Genomic DNA, 16,222 nt, shown 5'->3' with positions numbered 1-16,222 from the left:
GCATAGCCAAGCCAAGATAGTATTGTTTTACATTAAATCTCGGCGAAGATTTAATTCCATGTTAGCTCACTTAGCTTTGAGTTATATGTATAGATTGGAAAGGAAGTTTTTTAATGACCATACTAAAGAAAGGATATTTCATTACTTCGATTTGTCCCAAAGAGTACTTGGAGTTTGACTAAGAAGAAAGTTTGCATCAACTTTCAGTCAGAGGGAGAGACTGCCTGGAGTATATAATTGTCTTTCTAGCCCATCCAACTTTGATAAATGGAACCGGTTTGTATCCAACCACTGGAAAAAAAAAATACATTAACCCATGCTACCTTTGACTGCCAGTGACTTAGTTTCCTTGTTTCTAATTATTCAATCATGGCAATTTTTAAGGTCATATTTTAAGTGGATGTTTTTGTTTGTTTTTGTTTTTATTTTCCGAGATATTTTGAATGGAAAATATTTGGGAGGGTACTAGACACAGCACAAGCCTTGAATTCAGTGACTATTTCTGACGTTACTCATCATTATATATTGAAAAATAATATATTGTATATGTGATTTTAAACATAGGTTTTTTTCAAGTCTTTTTTTGGTTGTTTAAATCTGGTCTTAGTTGATTGAACTCTTTTTAAGAAAATGATTTAGGGTAAAATGAAATTTAAATTAGAATATGCCACAATTACTTAAATTGGGGTAATAAATTAGCCATTTATTATTTGAAATTTATTCATGAAAACTCAGGATTCAACTTGACGTGGCCCTCAGGACCTAAATGAGGTGAAGTTGGAATTATCATTAAGACCCTATTGGGAAAAGATTAGGGTTATAGAAGTAGCAGTTAGTAATATTTTAAGGATTTTTGATTCAAGTCCATTCTCTCAAAGCTGCTTCCAGAGATGGGTCACATTAAAGAGTTAGGGCTATATAGAAGTTTTAGTTTGGTAAAAGTTTCTCAAATATCCCCCATCCTTGTCTTCACCAATATGAAATACAGTGTTTAGTGAAATACCACTTTCCATTTTAAATTGTGTATATCTTGTGTGTAAAGATTTTAGCTATAAGAACAACACAACCTTTGCTCAGCTAGGCAGGGTTCTTACAGATAATTTAAAGTAATTCCCTTATCTCTGTTTTTTACATTGGTTGTCTTCCCTGGTGCCTCCTGTGAGTTATAAATCTATACACTCTCTTGTATTCTTATCACTCCATAAATTGCTTCTTCTTACCTAGACTCTCCTTAACACAATATGCATATTTTTACCTAATGTGAGGTTGAAACTTAAGGAATTTTCCACTTACTAATGACATGAACTTTGAGTTCTAGGGAGTGGCTTAGTTAAATTATCTATATTTTGATCTGTGATTTGTTATGGTTGTATGTACTTTGTCCAATCTGTGGAACATGAAGTTGATTGAATCTATAAAATTGGTTTCCTCTTGTGTCCTCCTGAGTTTTCAAAAACAAGTATTCAGCAGTTCCCATGGGATGACTCATTGCGGATTATTTATTTCCTTCCTCTTCCTTTGGAACCTATTAACTTCCTTTGCAGTTTCTCTTAGAACAGTGTTGTACTCCAACTCATTCAGATCATGCAATTGGATTTTCCCAATTAAGGGAGAAGAAAAGTATTAACTCTCTGCTCCGTTCCTTCTTCTCCATTGAATTGAATTCAAAAGGAGAGCAGACAATTGGATAGCTTCACCCTGAATTTGGACTGTGTTCTGTGCCACTGTAGGATGGTACATTGTGCACAGTAGAATGTAGGATGAAACATTCCTTGGCTCTGGGGCCCAAGAAAAGTTGGGGACCTGAATTCTGCTGTATCTAGGAAAGATTTGCAAGTGAGGTCTCCTGTTGAGAAAAGACATCATTGACATATTGCAAGGATTAGATCCTTGCAAGATAAGGAATAGATCAAAGTCTAAATGAAAAGAGAGTGCATGTCTCTATAATTGCCTGGCATCCCCTTGTTATGATCATTTTACCTTTACCACCAGAAGTTATAAAAGAGAATGGGTTGTAATTTAACATGATATTCTGACCTTAAGTTTAAAATGCTATCACTCTCTGGTTCTGCTTTCCTCACATCAAAACGATGCTGTTGAACTTATAGGCTTCTAACCTGCTTTAAAGAGGCTACCAGCTTCCTCCCTAAATCATTTGAAACCACTCCACCTTTGACTATTTTAAAAATTAGACTTTATTCAAGGTTTTGGAAGATGTGAGCTAAACCATATAAAATCATCTCATTTATTTGACATCTAATCCAGGCTTTGGCCACTACACTATCATAAGTTAATGAACAACTCATGAGTTGGATCTCAACAGGCTACTTTGTCCCTCATCGTTTATTTGAAAGAGCCTCTAAATATTTTAAAAATCAATGTTTCTTAAGAAGGTTAATCATCCCCTTCCTAACTTTCATCTGTAATTTTTCTTCTTTCTCTTTCTTCTTAAAATTATTTACATTATTATTTAAGCAAAAATGCCCAGGGTTGCTCCAAATGTTGCAAATAAGAACCAGTGGTTTGCAAATAATTGAGTAATTAGTTCTTTGAACTTTATAACAAACCTTAAAAAAAAAAAAAACAAAACAAAACAAAAAAAAACCCAAAACAAATTCTAGGCACTGGTGTAAAACATGCCCTTGAGGAGCTCATTATTCATTTTGCAGACCATCTTTCCTATTCCTGTTCTAAGACTTGCAGAATAGGACTGGATCTATCTAGTTTTTGCATTTGTTCTGTGGTTTAGTGTTACATGTGTCATTTAAAGTTGCAGTCAGAAACTATATTTTAAGAAACTAAATTCTATTTCTTACTGGGTGTCCCTCCCTTTGTTACACTGTATTTGCCAAATTAAGTCAATGAGGCATTAAGTGGTGGTAAAGGAAAGTATACATGCTGGAGTTTTGACTGGGGGATGAATAGAGAAGTAGAATGAATTAATGGAAAAGATCATTGGTTTGTATATTAGGTCATTCTCTGAATTCTGCCTTGGCCACAGTTAGATATGTGTGATTTGGGGTTTATCTTATGAAGAAAGTGAGATAATAATACCTAACTGGCAGGTTGTGAAGTGTGGAAATGATATCTATATGATATATATATATATATATATATATATATATATATATATATATATATATGATATATGTATGATATATATATCATATATATGTGATCAATCATATCTGTCTCATTATAGCTATTTAATAAATGACAGGCACCACAAATGTCTATCAATTTTGTAAGTAGGTCATAAAACTGAGCTCCCAAATGTCCCTTCTCTATACTTTCCATATCTATTTCTGCAGCAATCCAATAGATATAGGACTACTTTTTCATGACAAATTGTTGCAAGAGAATCTTTGCCCACTACTATTTGTTGAAGATAAATGTAAATTTCTTAATTATTTCTGTTACTTTAGTGTGTCATTTATGAAAGAAAATAACCTTTTAGTGGTATGTAGCCCCAACTGTGAGTTTTCTTACATATTCCAAAGTTTTATTCATCCAGGATCCCAAATCAAGGCAACATCTTTATTAAATCACCAAAGTTTATATTTTTCAATTACATTTTGGGCTTCCTTAGCACCTGGAATAAAAACATCTCTTTTGAAGTTATCCATTTTTTTTTTTCTTTTACTTGCCTTGGAGGAAAAATTGCAGAATATGGTGGAAAAAGATCGTTTGCATGAAAAGGGGAGGGAAAAGAAAACCCTTTACGATCTCAGCAGATTTACTCTGCTTGAGAAAAAAAGAAACAATTTTATTGGAAGCAGATGTTGACACTGTGTCAGTTATTGAAGATGGAAAGAGTTCGCTTGAGCCATTGCAGTTACAAAGGGGTATTGATGGCAGTTAGAATCCCTGTGATGGATCACCTTCACAGCAGACATAAGGACAGCAGAAAAGCAGAAACTGTATGAGACCACTGAAATCAGCCTGCTGATTTTAACGTACAGGATCCTAAGGATCCAGTTTCATTTTGTTTTGTTTGTTTTGTTTTTTCTTTCCTCCAGGATGAAAGACACATCTTTCAGAAAATTTAAGGCTTCTTTGAGAAATTTACTTTTATTCTCTAAAAACATGGCCCAAGAGCCCTTTAAATCTCTTATTTTTAAAGTACTAAAAGTATTATTAAAGTCATTTTAGAAAAATCAGGTTATAGTTTTAGTTCAGTGATGTATGTTGAAAATAAATACATAAACTACACAAAAATGGATGATTGAAGATTGGGGTATGGGTGGGCCCTTCCAGGAAACCTTGGTCTCAATAGCTTTAATTACCTTAGTAACTTGGTCATGGACATTGGTCACAGAACAGACTTTCAGGCTTTTCTCTTTTAGTGCTCTCTTGGAATTTACTCCTATATACTTTCCCAAAGTATAGAAATAGCCATTATTATTAAAATATCTTGATTTTCTTATTTCCTTTATTGTCCATTATGCTTTTTTATTTGTTTGAAAAATTTTTATAGTTTCAAATAATTAATCAAACTAATGTTCAGTCAAAATTGCAAATTAACTTGATCCGATAATATGTAAATGTCCTTTTAAAGGTCAAGGCATACTATTGAATTAACCAATTATGTAAGTAAACAATGATACCTTCTAGAAAAGGGACAGTCACCATCAAGTAGCTTCCTTTTTAACAATTTCTGGACTACTAAATTTTGACTTAAGAATAACTCTTTTAGAATATAAGATTCTTTAGGGTTTTTTTTTTTTTTTTTGGTGTATGCATAAGATGTGAACTTTTCTAATGATATCTCTTTATACTAGTAGAGATGTACATTTTTTTTTTCTATGCTGTGGCTAGGGCAAAAATGAATAATTATTTACACACATGATTTAATTTCTTAGGATATTTACAATCTTGGATATTATATATGATTTTAAAATACTATTCCATTCATTTTTCTGGATGTACAATATAGGGAAGAGTTTTCATGTGAATTCTTTGTTCATTTTAAAGTGCATATATTGAAAGAGAAAACGTGGATTAATTTGTTTTTATCATATACATCTAGGTAAGGTGAAATACTTTTATAAAAAAATAGTGTAGAAGACTATATTTGTCACTTGGTTAGGTAAACTGAAAATAATAATAGAAATATTATCTTACAACATTGAAATACAATGAAATTCCAGACTTGTGAGTTTTATGAGCAATTTTATGCTATCTTAATTTTACATTTCCAGAAAGATAAATTAACTAATCTTACCTAGTTGTCAGTCTTTAATTCATAAAACTTTTGGGTTTACAAGCTCATTATGAAATCATAATTTTTGTTTGTTTTTCTTGGGATTGTGGAAAGAGACATTTTCATATTTCTATTCACTCTTCAAATGCAGGTCACATAACTATGTGTCAGTGATATAAGATGATGGAGGACTTTGTAGTAAAAACTGTCACCTTCAATTTGTTCAATAAATAATTTAATGTGAATTTAATGTTTATATTTTAATGTAGCATTTTCGTTTGGTCTGCCTTTCTTGAAAATGAACTCAAGCTCACTGTTTTCTTCTTCTCCAGTTAAGGAGTTTATAAATATCTTTGAAAACTAAAGCTAAATATTAGTGAGTCTTTTTTATGAAGTTAATTTCTAAGGCCAAGTTAATTTCTAAGGCCAAGTTGTTAACAGTGAAGAGTGGGTTATAAAACAAGTGTTCATAATGGAAGAACAAGTGAAATGTACTAAATTACATAACAACAGGAAGCTTCTGAAGTTTTTTCAATGTTTACTTATTTGGGAGAGAAAGAGAGAGAGGGAGAGAGAGACAACGTCAAGCAGGCTCTACGTTGCTAGTCTGGAACCCAAGGCAGGGCTTGATCCCATGAACCAACCAAACCAACCGTGAAATCATGACCTGCGCCAGGATCAAGAGTTGAACACAACCAACTGAGCCACCCAGGCACACCGTGAATTTTTTAATACAATGCTTCTAAAGCTATCAATTGACTCTTTGCACAAAGTACATTTTGTTGTTTTGTTTTTACTCTTATTGATACAGAACTTGCTGTAAGTAGTATGGAAAATCACAAACACACACACACACACACACACGACCAAAAACTTACAGTTCATTGACAGTGAAGAACTACACCTAGAAAGGAAAATTCCAAGACTATATTTTTGAAGGAAGTTAGAGTTTTCCTACAATGGCGTCTACTTTCTTATTAAATGAATTTTTAATGTGGAAGTGCAAAAGTCTAGAAATAAGTGTTTAAATCGGTAGACCCTCCAACATTATAGGTGAAATAATTTGGCATTCTTAATTGTTGCTATATTTAGACTAGACTAGTGTTATGAGTTTTCTATGGCTGCTGTAAAAATTACCACAATCTTAACATCTTCAAACAAATTTATTATCTTAACCACTTGGTAGGTCAGACATTTGGCACTGCTCTCAGGCTAAAATCAGTGTCAGCTGTATTCCTTCTGGATGCCCTAAGGGAGAATCTCTTTCTTTGCTGTTCCAAGTTTCTAGAGTCCTTGACTAAAGGCCCCCTCTTCATCTTGTAAGCCATTAGCCATCAAGTCCTTCTCACAAGGCATCATTCTGACCCTCTCTTTCACCTCTCTCTTACATGTTTAAAGAAATTTGTAGTTACATTGGCTCTACCTTGATAATCTCCTCAACTCAGAGTTCTTAATTTAATTGCATCTGTAAAGTCCTTAAATATAAGGTAACATATTCACAGGTTCTAAGGATTAGGATGTGAGTATTTTGGGGGGGTGGGCACTATTCTACTACCACAATTATTATTAGATTTAAGTTTATTTATTTATTTATTTATTTTTTACCAGCCTTGTAATCTGGGAGTATTTAATACATCACTGAAACTAGCAAGGCTTGTTCCATGTTCGCAATGGTCGTTTGTGTAGGATTCGTCTTCATTCACTTAAATAATTGCATACAAAGGGAATTTCTGTTCTTATTTCAAACATTTCACGTGGTTATTATAGTGCCTTGGAATCTAAAGGGCTATGTGGTATTTATGTCAGACAAATGCTCAGGGGGTGGGGGGGTGGTGGAGAGAAGGACATCTGGTGCAGATTCTTCCTAGCTGAAGTGTGTTTTCTCTGGGGACAATCAACTACCATTTAATTGTTTTGCTTCCTTTTTTTGGGAACATGATCATCCTGTGATGTCCTAAGTCTCCAAGCATCTCATTTGACCTGCTTATACACATTTGACAAAATATCTATATATGACCACATTGACATGGTAAAGCTTTTACATTTTTGTCCAGATTGAATCATTACATCTGTTATCAGTTAAGCAGTGGAAAAACTGTTATGGAAAGCAAACATATTTTGATACATTTAATGTGTAAAGTAGGTTCCTGTGCTTTGGAATGCTGTTGATCAATAAATGAGCTAGGCTGTCTTAGAAATAACACTCAAACACAACTGTTTTACTTTCCACACCAAGTTTGGCTGTGGCTGAATGAAGAACACCAGCATTGATCTTTGCTTCTCACTTGTAAAAGAGACTATTTGCTGGGAGCCAAATATAGCAACAGAGGATTTATTATCTTGCCAAAAAATACAAAATCTGTTCCCCTTTAAACACGATACTCTATCCTTTTCTTGTGGATCTTGCTAAAAGGAAAATATAGCTCTAAACTACCCCATTCCTTCTGCTGAAAGTTTCCTACATTTTTTCAAATGGGCTATGTGTGGTTTTGTGTTTTATGTTTCCTAAAGAAAATGGCTGTATGCAAAATCCATCCAGTATTAATCATGTTCCTTGCCAAAACAAACAAACAAACAAACAAACAAAACCGAAAATGTTTCTAAAGCAAAGAAGAGAGTCAACAGCAATTAAGAAAATCACACTTTGCTAGTTTCAATACTAACTATGTATCACTGGGTGATGTTCTATGTTTCATTTTGTATTGAACCAAAAAAAAAAATTTTTTTTTAAATCGGCTTCAACCAACAGGTGCTTTCTTTAAAGGCCTTAGAACATGGGTGTTTTGCTCTGAATGTCGTCTGACTAGTCTAGATTATAATGTTGGTAATGACAGTTAACTCTTCTGCTTGGTTTATGATGTATATACAGAATTTTAAAAACAGTTTTGCAAACATCACCAAGAAAATAAGCTTTCCAGTGACAGCTTTACCAGACATCTTCGTGTGGGATTTTAAAACAAACACAAAGCTGTTTGGAAATACTTGGTATATGCAAATATGCAAAATATGCTGAACAGTGCTAACAGCTGTAGGGTGTATGTACTCCCTCATCCTTGAGCAGAATATTTTGGTGGCAGTGATGGTTGTTTTTTCCATCTTAGCTTCTCATCTCCCTCACCGTCCTACCCCTGTCTCCACCCACTCACCCATCCACATACAAAAACACATACTTAACACCACCCCCCCCCCCATTTCCATGCTGCTTCCAAGAGAATCATTTCAACAGATTCCCCCTGGAAAAGGTGGGTGGTGCCTTGAAGGACTGTTTGAGTTACAGGATGTTGTAAAGGCTGAGCTCCATGAACTTGCTTGCACTTGCTCTGACACCAGCCTTGCACACAGCCCAGACACTCTGCAGACCAGATTCCATTAAGGCTTGTCCTTGCAAGGAGAGGGAATGTCTGGTTGAGAGTGGCCTTCCTATGATGATCCTAAAGAACACAGAGTAATCATTTTAAATGTGTGCTATCAGTTTCCGTAAAATCAAGGCACTCATTCATTTATGAAAATAAGCACATACGGCTTTCTGCCTACAGCCTAAAAGAGGAAGGGAGGACCCAAGAAAAGTTAAAAATGAAGGTCTCTTCTCGTAATACATCATTTTAACAGGATGGAGAGGAGAAGATGACAAATATGAAATGAGAAATCCTGGGTCCTCAGAGCAGTTCTACTGGTAATTTGTTGATAGCATTTGGTCAGTTTCCTTATCAGTAATGTAAAAGATCAGATGAAATAAATGTAAACTGCTTTGAGAAAAGTAAAAGTACTGCACAGATACAAAGAGGAACTGATATTTATTAAAACTCTTCTATATACCATGAACATTACATGAATTTATGTTAAGGAAATATCACAAATAGCAATATGTAGAGAGTATTATTTGAGAGGAAGTTTGCAATATAAAAAAACATGAGGATTTAATGTTTAGTGATGCAACTCAGAAGCTGATGTCCTTGGAAATTTCCTTAACCCCTTTAAGTCTCAGTGTATTCGTCTGTAAAATGAAGATATGCAAAGTAACTACTTCATAGAATTGTTAAAGGAATTAAATAAAGTCTATAAATCATTTACCACTAAGTAAATACTATGGCTTTTCTTTTTATTAAGCTTATTTTTTAGTAATTTAGTAAATTTAGTAATTTTTTAGTAATTCCTAAACTTAGGAATTTAGGAAATCAGTTAAGACAGCCCAAGAGCACTTGACTTGAAGTGACAGAGTGAGGATTCAAACCTGGATTTTTTTTTTTTTTTGTAATGTTTATTTACTTTTGAGAGAGAGGGAGAGACAGAATCCAAAACAGCTCCGGGCTCTGAGCTGTCAGCACAGACCCCAACATGGGGCTTGAACCCACAAACCGTGAGATCATGACCTGAGGTGAAGTCAGATGCTTAACCGACTGAGCCACCCAGGTTCCCCTCAAACTCAGATTTAACCAAAAAAGAAAAAAAGAATCTTACACCACCACACTACCCTCTAAGGTTTTTGCTATTGTCACATCTATGAATGCATTTGCTGTGAGCATATTTTAATAATTTCTTAGCCAACTTCTTTCTACAAATCCTATCCTGTGAAAATGGAGTAGTAGAAATCTTTCTACTCCTGGAACCCCAGAACTTAATGTGTGTATGTGTATGTGTATGTAACATATTTTTCCTTCATTTACTTTTTCTACAGGGTCAACTAAATATGCTAATAATATTCATACAAGTAAAGTGAAGTAATGATTTCAATTCCTGGGAGCCCTTGTCTGAAGTCATATGGATGTTAAATCTCTTAACCTAGATAGTTGATAATAGATATAGTGTCTGTATTGACTATTTGAAATAGGCCAATTACCTTCCTATTAGGCAGTGCCCATTCATAAAAACAAGTCTTGGGGCACCTGAGTGCCTCAGTCAATTAAGTGTCTGACTCTTGGTTTTGGCTGGGGACATGATCTCATGGTTCATGGGATCGAGCCTCACATCAGGCTCTGCACTGACAACATGGAGCCTGCTTGAGATTCCCTCTCTCCCTCTCTCTCTGACCCTCGCCCACTTGCTCACTCTCTCTCAAAATAAATAAATATTAAAAGAAAAAACTAGTTTTAAAAAAGCCAGCTTTTTCGTGGACACATTCTTAGATGCAACCACTGCTGCTTGCTCTCTGCTGTATGTCTAGGCCTGTGAGGCTTCTGAACTTGTCTATGTTTCCTGGCTCCATGATGATCCCCTTAGATTTGTCAATAGAATTCAAACTCTCTGATGTTGATCTTTATTGCACTTCCCAGAAGTTTTTACCTGTTTTGACTTCTTTGGTTGCTTATAATAGATCTCTCCTGCCCTAGCCCCACTGAATTTTATCTTCTGGAGTGAGCCAGGATCAGGCTATTCTGAAGGCAGAATGGATTAACTTTGGCAAGTTAATCACCCAAGGGCTGATCTAGGATCTGAAACCTATAAAAGGTTTATACAGAGGGGAGCTTTTTAAGAAGATACAAAGGCATAATAAATCATGAAAGTATTTATTTAGAATGGGAAATGACAACGAACTTTGAAAATCTAATGAATACCATAAACACAAAATTCAGAAACATCATGTAAATTTGTATTAACTACCTGCTTAGGTACATGTATAACGTAACATGCTACTCCTCCAACAGTTAGCACATTTACCTTCATTTTAACTTCAGTACATTTCAAACATGTGTCTTTACCTTCTTATATTTAGTGGTAGAAAAGGTAGGTTCTGTTCATAGAGTGATATGTTCTTAGCCCCTCTTGAAACAATGTAGTAGGGGTCTGTAGTATTTCTAGACACCGTTTGCTCACTGGGACATGATTTCTTAATTATACCTAGAAGTGTTTGGGAATGGTATAAACATATCCCACTAAATCCAAATCCTACCTATATGTATCTACCAACTCAATTTTGCCTTAGCTTGATCCTTACCACCCCACAAAGGGAACACTCAGAAGGGACACCTGAGTGAAAGAGAGAGTGATTTTATATGATTGTGGTTAAAATAGCTTATATTTTTTTTCAGTTTGCATAACTTATGTCAATATGGATGCTAGGATTAAATCTCAGAGCTTTGGAAGGTGGCCTATGCCAATAAGAGGCTCAGAAGCTTTATCCTCATTAGCTTAGGGAAAATTTGCCTATGCACAGGCCTCTTCAACTTGTCTCCCATGGTAAAAAAAAAAAAAAAAAAAAAAGGAAAAGAAACAACAACAACAGAAGTCCTACTTACAAGAGCACTGATATGTGGCTTCACTTTGTTAATTTTCTGATTCCTATCTATTACAGTACATTAAACTATGATAAGATGATAAGAGTTCCATACTGAATAACCAAGATTTAAAAAGGCTTCAGTTTGAAAGAGAGAGACAGAAGAAAAGGCTGAATTTTTTTGGAAGTTATTCAACATAGACAAACAAGGAGAAAATGGTTTAAAAGATGACTGGACTGAAGAATTTATGTGAAAATAACCTGAAGCTGAGAACAGTGAGGAATGAATTACCTCCTGGAAAAAACAGTCTTGTTTCTTAAGGATAAAAAAAGACTATATGATGTTTGAAACTATTCATGACCATGAACCAGAACTATATAACATGGTCTTACTACGTAATGAAGCAAAGAATGCTTTCTTAGATTACCTGGTGGGGTGGGGGGGGAGATTTCTGACATAGTTCTGTCATTAACAAGCTATGTGTTTCTGGAAAAATCATTAAATGTCCTTGGTGTGTTTTCTCATCTGTAAAACAAAGGCATTAAAACTAGACAGTCTTTAAGGCTTCTTCTAGTTCTAAAAGTTCTGTGATTCTCCATGTATTTTCTTTAAATATAATACTTTAACCTATTTAGGCATCAGAATTAAAATTTTCCTGGAGCTGAAATACTTTGGAAAGAATAACCTAATTGGAAAAGATTATTTGACAACTTCTTCAGATGTCAATGTAAGTCTGAGCTATAAAAAAATTCGATCATGATATTATTGTACAGAGTGGAACAAAAATTCCAAAGAATCTCTTTGTAACAAATGCCATTGACATTTATATAATCTGAAGATTTAAAAAAAAAGAGAGAGAGACACAACTCCTTTAGAAATTAGACATTCTGGAATTTGTATTTCTAACACAATTTATTCCTCAAGGAGCCAATGTTCAAACCTGTGTATAATTTAGACTTTTTGCTCATCCCATGTGTTCCATGTCCTGGTTTGAATTAGTCAGCTGTGGAAAATAGAAATGTAGAAATCAAAAAAAATTCGCTTACAGCATTCTTATTACTAATTATGTCCAACACAGTAGACAAAGTTACAGACATATATTATTAAAGACGTAACAGGTTATCTCTCCTTACCCCCTACTCAGTTAGCTCTGACTGGTTTAAAAAACAAAATCCTTGCAATGTGTCCAGTTTAATTTTAACAAACCACCTTAGCTTCTATGATTTCCACTGGAAGACTAATGATTGAATATATTTCAATATCAATAAACATTCATTGATGGAATTTCCTTGTGTCCAATACCTATAGCCATTCACACGTCATCAAGAAGAAAAATTTATCATCATAATCTGAATCTCTTCAGGAAGCCATCTCTCATGTTGGATAAAATGAGTTAAATGGACTCAGTCCCTGTTCCCTAAAAATATGTTCAACCTCATTAGTCTGGGGGTACCATGTGTTTGGATCTCAATCACATTGCCTTCTAGCAATAATTTTGCCATACTAATCTTATTTTATGTCCTTCATTTCTGTAAGTAAATACTGGTTTATCCTCAATTTCTTACCCCTAGTAAATATCCTAACATATCCTTGGCCAATTTTCACCCCTCTACTAAACATATTATATATGGGTTGCATACATGGGACCTGATGTGCTCCTTACTGGGCAGTGGTTTTTGCTTTGTGTGGTCAGCACAGTCAGTCCACCCTGAGGTGGAAGAAAGAATAGTTTCTCCCTCTAGGCAAATCACTCAGTTCTAGAAAGGGCAACCACGTTTATTTTTTTGCATGTCTGTTTGCTCTCAGATCTCTTCCTAGACCCTTCAGTGTTCCACTGGATGTCATAGGAGTATTGACGTTGGCACTGACAGGAGATTGAAACATGAAACCAGTAGGTAGGGAGAAGCCAGGATAATTTGCTGCCTCCTTCTCTATGCACATTTTTTTTTTTTTGAGACAGAGAGAGCATAAACGGGGGAGGGGCAGAGAGAGAAAGGGAGACACAGAATCTGAAGCAGACTCCAGGCTCTGAACTGTCAGCACAGAGCCCCATGCGGGGCTCCAACCCACGAACCATGAGATCATGACCTGAGCCAAAGTTGGACACTTAACCCACTGAGCCACCCAGGCTCCCCTCTAGCACAAATTTGACAACATCTCGTAGCAGCTGTGTCTCCAGAAATGACTATGGTTCCTCTGTAGCTTCAGCTCCTGCTATATTCCTAGCTCCTGCCAGGTACCCAGGCTCCTGACTCCCTTAATATTTCTTCTACTTTTTGCCTCTCTGCATGGAAGTGACTTCCTGATATTGCTATTCTCTGGTTTGCTTCACCATCTCCTTAGCTTTTCCATTACTGTGTAACCATGTTCCAAAATTGAATTTGTGATTTTAAGTACTCAGAATGGTTTTTATTGACCTGGTTGGAATGTGGCAGTAACGTTTTTGCCTATAAAGAATGGTCCCAGAAAACAAATACTCTACAAAGGATTGTAGCATAGAGTTTACATGTTAGAGCATGAGTGTGGAAATGGCCCCCATCTAGGCAGAAAGAGGGATTTTAGTAATCTATGGTATTCAGTAACATCACAACCACCAGAAGTATCAGGGCTCTAAGAAATTAAGTCTACTAAACCTGGCCACTGTGGCTGTGTCGATGTTTGCAAGTATTGCAGAGGTTAGAAAAGTATTTGAGGTTTCACTTGAAGGGCTTGGAAGGAAAGGAAAGGAAGGAAGGAAGGAAGGAAGGAAGGAAGGAAGGAAGGAAGGAAGGGAGGGAGAGAGGGAGGAAGGAAGGAAGGAAGGAAGGAAGGAAGGAAGGAAGGAAGGGAGGGAGGGAGGAAGGAAGGAAAGAAGGGAGGGAGGGAGGAAGGAAGGAAGGGAGGGACAAGAAAACAACTCAAGGTTTTGGGCTTTAGGCTAAAACACAGGGAGAAAACTTCATGACAGCTTTAAGTGAGTGTTTTTATTCATTATAGACAAAGGCTAAGCATGGCTGATGATCAAGACTGAAGTCTAAAGGTGCAGTTTGGAGATTTAGTGAGGAAGGAATGATTCCCTTTTAGACATTAGCAGAAAAATTTAGGTGTTCTCAAATGAAGCTGAAAACTCTGGACTCCCATTATTAAATAAATTCCATAATTGAATCCCAAAATTCATTTACCACTGAAACAACTCACTTCTTCTTTCTTTTTGAATTTTAATTGTTTTAAATGTTTATTTTTGAGAGAGAGACACACACATAGTGCAAGCAGGGAAGGTGAATAGAGAGGGAGACACAGAATCTGAAGCAGATTCCAGGCTCTAAGCTGTCAGCACAGAGCCCAACGTGGGGCTTGAACCCATGAACTGCCAGATTATGACCTGAGCCAAAGTCAGATGCCCAACCAACTGAGCCATCCAGGTTCTCCCACTCCTTTCCTCTTTCTGAGGATGCTAGCTTTCTTGCAAGATCTACTCATATCACACTTCATTGCCTCTAGACAAAACTAGAGTCAGGTTCCAATAAGACCCAGGGGAGAACCACTAGTTATCTTGGGAGAAGAGAGTCTACATGTCACAGGGATTGAAAGAATTTGCTCATGTGTACCATTTGGAAACTGAGAAGCATGTACATGGATGGATCCTGATGGAATAGAAAGCTTATGGAAGTTGGCTGGTGAATAGTTTTGGCTCCAGTCTATCTCAAAGTGAGCCTAGGGAATCCATGGTCCATCTTTGGTTATTGTCCCAGTTCCTGATCACATAGTTGAGTAAAGTAGATTAAGAAAATGACAGAATCCCTGCAGTGGCTGTTATGATAAGAAGGGCTATATATTAGTTCCTGGAAGCATCTATCCATATTTAAATAGTAAATCAAGATGATGGAATAGAAAGTTAGGTTGGCTGTATCTGTTGGATACTGGATAATGTACTACCTTGACTGGCTGGCTCTAACAATTTGCTTGGTTGACTGACTAAAGCATGGATTCCCAAGGGGCTAGGTTTAATGAAGTCAGGATGCCAGAACTTTCCTGCAATTATTTAAAGGAAGGAATCCAACAGAATTACAAATTTGATAATGCTAGAATAAAATTATTATGTGCAACTTACTTTCTCTCCTTTTGACAATGTTGCCTGAAAGTTACAGAAAACACTTCTATCCCTGGGGCATTGAGAAATGTGTTATGAGGCAAATAGCAGAATCCTTGAAAACTTGGTGCTGGCTGTCATTGGTAGATTGGGGATAATGGTGGGAGTTGCCACCCTTGACGTAGTCTACATGATTTTAATGGGAATTGTGGGATCCCAGAACAACAAAGGCCAGGTGGCAATACTTAACCATCAGAGATAAGAACAGTCCAATTATCATAACTGGCTGTAGGGATGGACTGCCTTTCAGAGTGTTTTAACTGCTAGGGATCTGGGACATGGCTAATAGATTACAGAGTCCCAGGAACAAAATAAATAATCATAAAATACCACTTGACCTATATTACAGGAAATTTGTGGAGTGGAAATCTTACATGAGTCACTGCCTTAAGTCATGGCCTCTTACCCAACTCCTCCACCCAAGGTACTCTGTAAACCTGAGCCGCTCGATTGAAGGAAAGACCGGGTCCCCCTTGAGAAAGGCCTTGCAACACTGTCATGTAAACAGACTTTAAATATTTCTCTATTTTCCCCTGATATGGTAGTTAGCCATTTTTCCTGTCACTCTTCACTAGAGAAAGGGAGAAATCCCGGGCACAGACTCCTGAGTTGACACTAATCCCCATAGACTTCAAATGGCACCATGGTTCACTGAAACCTATGGAAGTTGGCTGGTGA

At 36.1% G+C, this 16,222-nt stretch overlaps 1 protein-coding gene across 9 annotated transcripts in view; it reads left to right on the top strand.

Annotated features, from left to right (window-relative positions):
- The window catches only part of VGLL3 (vestigial like family member 3), a 93,962-nt gene extending 81,323 nt beyond the window's left edge, over positions 1 to 12,639 (top strand). For 6 of the 9 annotated variants that reach the window (XM_042998641.1, XM_042998643.1, XM_042998644.1 and 3 more), the window contains one exon: positions 11,493 to 12,639. In XM_042998641.1, coding sequence (XP_042854575.1) covers positions 11,493 to 11,532 — 40 coding nt within the window. In that variant the 3' untranslated portion in view covers positions 11,533 to 12,639. Of the gene's footprint in view, positions 1 to 162; positions 5,454 to 11,492 lie in introns of those variants that run through there. The other 3 variants (XR_006222080.1, XM_042998640.1, XR_006222079.1) reach the window with 2 other exon arrangements.
- Positions 12,640 to 16,222: the final 3,583 nt, after the last annotated feature.

The sequence above is a fragment of the Panthera tigris genome, chromosome C2 (genome assembly GCF_018350195.1).
Source record: "Panthera tigris isolate Pti1 chromosome C2, P.tigris_Pti1_mat1.1, whole genome shotgun sequence".
Classification (NCBI taxonomy): Eukaryota; Metazoa; Chordata; class Mammalia; order Carnivora; family Felidae; genus Panthera; species Panthera tigris.
This window is presented reverse-complemented; position numbering and strand designations above follow the sequence as displayed.